This window comes from Urocitellus parryii, chromosome 3 (genome assembly GCF_045843805.1).
Source record: "Urocitellus parryii isolate mUroPar1 chromosome 3, mUroPar1.hap1, whole genome shotgun sequence".
Taxonomy (NCBI): Eukaryota; Metazoa; Chordata; class Mammalia; order Rodentia; family Sciuridae; genus Urocitellus; species Urocitellus parryii.
The window spans coordinates 220,030,735-220,038,425 of NC_135533.1; the positions used below are offsets into that span (position 1 = coordinate 220,030,735).

The window sequence follows — 7,691 nt, forward strand, 5'->3', positions numbered from 1 at the left end:
AGGAATTTCTATGAAAATCTAAAAACACAGACTATTACCATAGCTGGAAACCAGGGTCTGTGTGTGGAGGGAAGCAGGTGAGGTCTGAATACTGGCCCGGGGGTGGCAGTGACCACACAACCGTGTCCTACCATGGGGTATGAACATCTCTGCTGACAGCATCAGTGTCCTAGGACCAATGCTAAGCACGGGTTTTCAGAGCCACCACAGCAGAGGGGGTGTTCTGAGAGCCCCGCTGCACCTCTCCCACCTGCTCTCTACCCCAAGTGATCTGTGGGCCCACTGTGACCTCCCCCAGATGTCTCTAGCCTGGACTCATCACAGGTACTGAGTCCCGTCACCCCCTGCTGGTCCTGGGCAACCAGCTCCTTGGCCCTGGATGCGACTGGGAACCAAGTTCCAAGTTCCCAGTGTCCACAGCCTCTGGGTGCCTGGACCCTGGCACCAGGAGACGGCCAGGGACCACAAATGACCCCTTTGGGACTAGGGCAGGGTGGAGGGAATCATCCCTCTCAGCACTGGTGTGCCCACCCCACAACAGATCAGAAATAAAGCAGGTTCCAAGTGCCAATAGAACATCAGCAGACACTGGGAAATAAATCACCCATCACAAAGACATATTTGATAAAAAACAAAATTTATGTATCAGTCTCCCACTGAAAAGGCCAGCCCAGAAAGTTCTGAAATGGCTTAGAGGCAGCAGCCAAGCATCTGGCTTCAGAACTGGCTATGTCGGCAGAGGGTCAGCACTGCAGGGCTCAGGCCAGAGTCCCATGGGGGCACAGGGAAGACATGGACCGTGCTTCCCACAGGGCCTGGAACCCAGGTCTGTGCAGGAGCGAAGGGTGTTGCTGGTGGGGCAGTTCAGAAGGCAGGACCCCGTCCCAGGTGGAGAGACTCTGAAGCCTGGGGGCACACACAGGGTTGAGGAGGGGAAAGGGCAGGACTCAGGAAGGGGAGTGAGTCTGGCTGGTCTTTCAGGCCACCAAGGCCCAGGTGCCTGCTGTGCACTAGGGGTGAGCTTTCCCTCAATGCATTCAACCTGCTGTCTCCACCGCCAGACCTCCCGCCAGCTGCAGCCCTGGGGTCCTGCCCGCCCTCCGCTCAGGCCCTGTGCTGGCCAGGGAGAAGCAGGAAGCCTGGCAGCCAGGCCCTCAACCAATGCCTGCTTCATTAGAGACCCACGTGCAAACCCACCATGGAGCCCGGTGCCTGGCTCCCAGGCCCTTCCCCACCCCGCCTAAGAGGGGCCCCTCAAGGAGCAGCGAGGACAGCCCACAGGATGCCTGGCCCCCAGGCGCACTGCTTGCCACTGGCACTAGCTGGGAACCTGGGGCCTGTCTGGGTCCTCCTGCTGACCCGGGCCCAGGGCAGAGCTGGCCCACAGCTGGTCCCCTGGAGGTCCTGGCTCAGGAGGAGGAGACCGGGTAGCCACGGTGGTTGTGCGAGGCCTCGCCCACAGTCAGCGTCAGGGACAGGCTGGGCTTGCGCTCCACCGCCTCCTCCAGGCAGGGCCGCAGGGGTCGGGCTTTGAAGAAGTCTGAGACATACCGGACCTGAGGGGGTTGGAACAGCAGGGTCGGAGGATGGCAGTGGGGTCCCCCCCTCACCCCGAGGGTGGGGGGGAGGGTCTGGGGGAGGGCCCCGAGGCAGCGCCAGGGTGGGTGGGGCTGGGACTCACAGTGAGGCCGGCCACCAGCGCCCCCTGCAGGAGGCCGACGAGGACGTCGCTCCAGTGGTGCTTGTGGTCAGACACGCGGGTGTAGCCCACGTACAGGGCGAAGGCCACCAAGAAGAACTGCACGGTGGGCCGCAGCAGCCGCGCCCACTTCCCGCAGAGCCGCGCCTGCACATACAGCTGCGGCGGGAGCGCATCAGCGGGGCGGAGGCCCACGGCACGGCCAGGGCAGGGGCACAGGGAGCCCTAGCCACACGGGCAGGAACCAGCCAGCAAGCCCAGCCGGTGCGGCCACCGGGGGCTCTAGGGCCAGGGTAGGAGCTCGGGGACCCCGAGCCCCACGGGCAAATCCACCTGCACCTCCTCCACCTCCCTGAGGGCAGTGGGAGAGGCACACAAGTGGGCAGAGAAACTCACCGCCAAGAACAGCATACAGTACATCCCGAAGGAGGAGTGTCCCGAGTAGAAGGAGAGCCTGGGAAGGAGTGTCAGCAGGGTCGGTGGGGGTGGCCACTGCCGTGCCAGCCAGCCTGCCCACCGCTGTGCCAGCCAGCCTGCCCAGGTGTCTCCAAGGGGGTAGGGCCCCGGCTGGGCCTGCAGCCTCCAACACCACAGTGACACAGCGGGACCAGTCTGCCACCCCAGGGCCCAGGCAGACAAAGCCAGGTCTGTGCCCATGTCCCCTTCAGGACATTTCCACGTCTGGAACCTGAGGGAAGAGCCATGCTTTCTACCAACTCCAGACTCAGCACAGGCCTGGAGGGACTGGCAGGAAGGCCATCATGCCCTGCTGGGGAGCTTGGAAGCAGATCAGAAGCTGGTGGCCACCAGAGGGCTCAACCACACAATCAGTTCTGCACTACTGTGCCACACACCAGGACGGCACAGGCTGGGACAGTGGCACCGAACTCCCATGGGGACCTGCCACTCCTGCCATCTGGTGCCTGCAGGAGGGTCTGGCTCCCCTCCACCTGATGCAAGGCCTTAACCACAACTGCAGGGCTCTGGGCAGGAACTGAGGCCGAGGAGAGGCCAGCCAAAAGCTAGGAGGACAAGGGCCACCAGGCAGAGGGCCCAGGCACTCTGCTTGGGACGAGAAGCTGGGCAAAGGCCACATGCCCCCCATGCAAACACTGGGCAGTTGTCCTTGTTCAGGAAATCTGTGTCTGTGGCTGGGGTGCAGCTGGGGTGCAGCACCACGAGACCCTGAGCCCACCCCAGCCCCGCCAAGTAAACCAGAGGAATCTACATCTGATGGCCACCTGTCCTGAGCTAACAGGCCAGGATTTCACAGCCACCTGAGACTCAACCCACTCAGAAACATCACTGCAGGCAGAATGCACAGACGCGGGGGGATGCGGGACCTCCTTCCAGAACGTCCCACACGCCCCGTCTCCACAAAACACTGACAAGCACCCAGGGGCTTCCGCCGACACAAGGGCAGAGCTACTTGAAGTGTCCCTGAGGTAGACACAGGACCTCCGGTAGACCCTGTTCAGAACTCAGCATTCAGCCTGAAATGTGAAGTGGGGTGAGGGAAAGGCTGCTGGAGGGAAAGAGCAATGGAAAGCTACCAGCAGGTAACCAGAGTGTCCAAACCCACTGCCCTTGGGGGCTGGGGCTGAGGCTCAGTTGGCAGAGTGTTTGCCTTCCAGGCACAAGGCCCTGGGTTCCATCCCCAGCACCACAAAAAAAAAAAAAAAAAAATTAAATTAAATTAAAAAAAAAAAAAACTCACTGCACTTGACAAACTGTACCCTAAAACCCCCAGCCACTGAGCCAAGGAAGGGGGCAGCACAGGTACATCTAATGACCCAACAGGGGGCAGCAACACCCAGCCCCTCGGGAAGACTGTGTACCCCACAGTCTTCGGCCAGTGAGGAACCAGGGGATGGACTCTGGGCACAAAATGCAGACTGTCCCTGACCACCAGGTGCCCAACCCTGCAGGACTGTCCGTGGAAAGTCTTGCTTTCTCTGTGCTTCTGTCTCAGCCCGTCCTTTGGGTGAGCTTGTTTCTCACACGAAGGAAACCCTCAGAAGACAAGTCCCTGGGTAAGTCACCTGACCCGTGGCCAGAGCTGAAAGGACCCAGGACCATGTCTCCACCAGAGCAGAGCTGAATCCAGGAGGACAAATGACCCCAAATGAAAAACGTCCCTCAGCCAAGACGGGACCAGGGCATGGCCTGGTGGCCAGGCACAGTGGCCACACCAGCCCAGGAGAGGGGGCGCAGAGCACGTGGGCAGGGCGCGGGACGCAGCAACCTCCAGGCAGTTTGGTGAACTCAGCAAGCCACAGAGACACAGGTGACCAAACTGTCCAGACAAAGTCACGAGAACCTTAAGAGCAGCAAGAGGGACGCCCAAGTGCCCAGCGGACAAAGGCAAGGCCAGAGGCAGCAGGAAGGCTGGGGCAGAGGGCTGAAGGAGGCACCTGCTCGCAGCCTGGCACCTACCTGGCCTCGGTGACGTTGGCAGGGCTCCCCCTGCACACCCTCTCCAGCTGCACATAGACCGAGCAGTTGACCCGGCTCCAGTCTGGGTCGCAGACGGCCAAGAAGTTGGGGCGCAGACGGCCGATCATGTACTTGGCCAGGTCTGTCAAGGACTGGCTCACGGCCGCCCCGAACAAGAAGGTGCCCAGCACCTTGTAGAGGGCAGCCACGTAGTTGTTGAAGTCAGAGCGGGAATAGAGGCGATCGGTGTACACCAGGTAGGCTTCCCCAGCTGAGACCTGGCAGAGAGCAGATGAGGGCCACAGAGCCAGGTCTGGGCCAGCCCCAGGCACCCCACACCCTCAGGTGGCTCTGCTCAGCCCCACCCACTCCAGACCCTGCAGCCTTACCAGGATGACAGTGGCTGTGATGGTGACCCCGGCCATAAGCCCGTGGGTGATGGTGTCCGGGCGGTAGGGGTATCGGATGGAGTCATCTCCGCAGTAGAACCCTCGCTGGTACGGGGTATTCACCAGGGTCAGGATGGCGAAGGGCAGAGAGGCTGGAGAGGCCAGGGAGGGACGTGGAGCCCTGCCGTGGACACTGCTTGGGCCTCTCCACGACCCTCCAGTGGGACCCGGCACCACCAGAGTCCCGACTCTCCCTGGGCCACAGGCGGCCCTCTCAGTGCTCGTCCACCCCAGCTCTGCTGTCCACTGTCCACACATCCACCTGACTTAGCTGCCCTCCTGACCACCCACCCCTGGGTCACCGTCACAGGAGGAAACGCCCACTCTTCCCATTTCCTGTCCCCTGTGGAAGCAGTCATTTATGTGACACGAACACTGGACATCCCCATGTGCTGTGGTGTTCAGGGCTGGCTGTGGCCACGCAGGGCTGAAGAGCCACCACAGCCCAGGGACACAGCAAGCCAGGGGGCACAGCCCAGGCCCTTTGCCCAGCACCCATCCCTTCTCTACCTACAGGTCAGGCTGAGACCAAGACATACCCAGCTCTGTCCAGGAGGGCTAGTCCAACAGCCCAGGCCTCATCACAGTCGCCTGACCAGAGAGGGCCCCAAAGCCAAGGGAGGCCTGGAGACAGCAGCCGGCCACAGGGCTGGGCAGAGGGCAGCGCCCTCCCCCATGGCGCGGCTCCAGGGACAAGCCCAGGCAGGGTGCCCTTTGCCCCCAGCAGGGAGCTGGGTGTGAGTGGGTGCGGCTCTTCTGGGACTTGAATGCCAGAAGGCAGGAGCCACACTCCCCACAAGCCAACCTGGGGGACCTCCCTGGGGAAACACTCCAGGGAGGAGACCAGAGGTCCAGAGGCAGCCGCCCTGTGGGAAAGGGCAGTGTACCAGCTCATCAGGGAGGCCGGTGGGAGCCCAAGACAGGGTGGGGGCCCAGGGACCAGCACCCCAGGTCAGAGGCCCTGCCCAAGATCCAGTGGACCTGGGGTGAAGCCCAGACCAGCAGCCCTGCCCCAGCCCCTTCTGCTGGGGGATTCAAGAGCAGTACCCAGGGCTGGGTTCAGGGCACTGGAATCTGGCCCAGACAGGGCCTCCTCTTCATTTGGGCATCTCCAGAGCTGCTCTGTCCTCCTCTGCTCCATACCTCTACCACCTACACCTGTGCTGTCGGAACTGTTTACAAACTCAGGCTTCTCAGGAGGGAACTAACTACCTGGGCCACTGCTCTGGCACACTGCAGCAACGTACAACTGACTTTCAGCGCTGCCCTGCTGCTGTGTGACTCCACCAGGTGGTCCCACCTCTCTGGGCCCAGGCTGCTTGGTCGGAAAGGTGTAAATTATTTGCAGGTCCTTGATGCCTAACATACAGTAAGTACCACACATCTGTTTAAACAAACAACACAGGCACTCAGAAAACAGGACCCAAGGCTAGCAGATAAAGAGCCATCGGGACTTACTGCTGTTACCTGACCCACTCTAGAGAGGGTGGGCCCGGCCTCCCCAGCAGAATCAGAAGCCAGACAGGGGAAGGAAGACGGCCAATGAGGCCCAAGCGCCCGCCCCCGCGGGGGCAGCAGCATTCCGGGGCCATTGTCCACTGGGCCCCAGGGCAACACTCGGCCTTTGTTCCCAGGACCTGGGCCGGGGCGGGCGGGGCCTCGAGATGCGCCCTCCCCCAGCGCAGCCCGCAAACCGGCCCGGCAGGTTAGGCTCCGCGCGGGAGGCCCGGCCGCAGCGCGGCAGCCCGGGGCGGCTGGTCAGCCTCTGGGGCCCGAGGGCAAGAGCTAGGGATCTCGTCTGCATCAGGACGGCCAGGCTGGGCGGGTCCGGGGTCCCCCCGCCCGCCGGCGCCCCCTGGCCCCGCGCAGGATCTTGCGGCCGGGGGCGTGTCCGCCCGGGTCCCCACACCTGGGCCCGCGGCTCTTACCGACCAACACGCACAGCACGTCGAGCAGCACGAAGACCCACCTCCGCTCCATGTCGCCCCCGTCCGGGCCGTGCCCGCGACCCCCGGAGCGCGTCCCAGCGCGTCCCGTCGCGTCCCAGGGCCGCAGGGTCACATGGCCGCGGAGCCGCCCCGGCGGAGGGGAGGGGCGGGGGCGGGGCGGTGACGGGGGCGGAGCGGGGCGGTGACAGCAGGAGGGGCGGCGGGGTGGCCGGGGAATGCGGCAGTGCAGGGATGGGGGCACGCGTGCGGGGTGCGCGGGAGGGGAACAGGGTGAGGAGCGCAGAGCACAGGGATCTCCGAGCTGAGAAAGGCCGCTGGACGCTCAGGGACAGCGGGCTCGAGGACACGCAGGGTGTTCCCCAGGGCGTCCCCCAGGGCAAGGGCGGCGGAGTACGAGCAGGTGGCTATAGGCAGAGTTTGGGTGCACAGAGGCTGCAGATATGGGGTGTGGACAGCTTGGAGCCCACCCCGAAGGACACCTGCTCTGGGCTTGGCCAAGCGACACTTTACGGGGAAGGGCACCGGTGCTGGACACCCTGAGCCCTGCAAAACCAGGAAGTACTGGGTGGGTGGTGTTCTGGCTCAGTCTCAGATGTCACTTCTTTCTAAAACTATGATCCTGGAGTGCTTGGGATACCGGGCAGGTGGGAAGGTCCAGTTCCTCCAACACCCGGTTGTGTGGGTGGAAAGATCTGGATGCACCCCTTGGCACACTGTTGTCCCCACTCCACGGAAGGGCACAGAGAGATGCCCAGAGGTCAAAACTTTGATGAATGGAGCAGAGCCTGCCCTGCATCCACACAGATCCAGGGAACCCTGGGACATGGGTGCCTGGTGGGTGGTGGTCAAGGGCACCCTGATTGGGGAAAACCAAGGCCTGAGGGACCAGTGGCAAAAGCGTTCGGTGTCTAACATCCACATTGGATCCTTTTGTCTGGGACCATCTGGAAAGCTGACTTGACTCTTTCCAGCAGGTGAACCTGGTCACTTGATGCTCACAGTGAGAGTGCTAGGTCTGGGACTTGAATCCAGGGTGCTCTGCTGCCTTGACCACCAAGGTCATGCCCCTGAGCACCAGCAGTCCCCCCCGCCCCCCAACAATCTCAACAACCTCAAGCCAGCAGCCCAGGTCCAGAGGAGGGCAGCTTGGCCCAAGGT

At 62.7% G+C, this 7,691-nt stretch overlaps 1 protein-coding gene across 6 annotated transcripts; it reads right to left on the reverse strand.

The window, feature by feature from the left end:
* Nucleotides 1–656: 656 nt before the first annotated feature.
* Plpp2 (phospholipid phosphatase 2) lies at nucleotides 657–6,628 on the reverse strand. 6 transcript variants are annotated; one of them, XM_026382496.2, is made up of 6 exons: nucleotides 6,513–6,628; nucleotides 4,525–4,676; nucleotides 4,136–4,413; nucleotides 2,096–2,153; nucleotides 1,682–1,858; nucleotides 657–1,556 (listed from the first exon to the last, which is right to left on the reverse strand). In XM_026382496.2, the coding sequence occupies exons 1-6, from the start codon at nucleotides 6,562–6,564 to the stop codon at nucleotides 1,410–1,412; spliced, it is 864 nt and encodes a 287-aa protein (XP_026238281.1). In that variant the 5' UTR covers nucleotides 6,565–6,628; the 3' UTR covers nucleotides 657–1,409. The 6 variants fall into 6 exon arrangements, with proteins under 6 accessions (XP_026238281.1, XP_026238283.1, XP_026238285.1 ...); XM_026382498.2 differs by having other exon boundaries at nucleotides 6,554–6,617; XM_026382500.2 differs by having other exon boundaries at nucleotides 4,525–4,629; nucleotides 6,513–6,593.
* Between the last annotated feature and the right edge of the window lie 1,063 nt (nucleotides 6,629–7,691).

Excerpts from the sequence above, each read along its gene's own strand:
- Plpp2 (XM_026382494.2), bottom strand. The coding sequence starts at position 5,968 with ATGTGTGGTACTTACTGTATGTTAGGCATCAAGGACCTGCAAATAATT. Across the intron at positions 1,859-2,095 it reads ACTGTATGCTGTTCTTGGCG|CTGTATGTGCAGGCGCGGCT; the intron begins GTGAGTTTCTCT and ends CTCCCGCCGCAG. Across the intron at positions 1,557-1,681 it reads CGCTGGTGGCCGGCCTCACT|GTCCGGTATGTCTCAGACTT; the intron begins GTGAGTCCCAGC and ends CAACCCCCTCAG.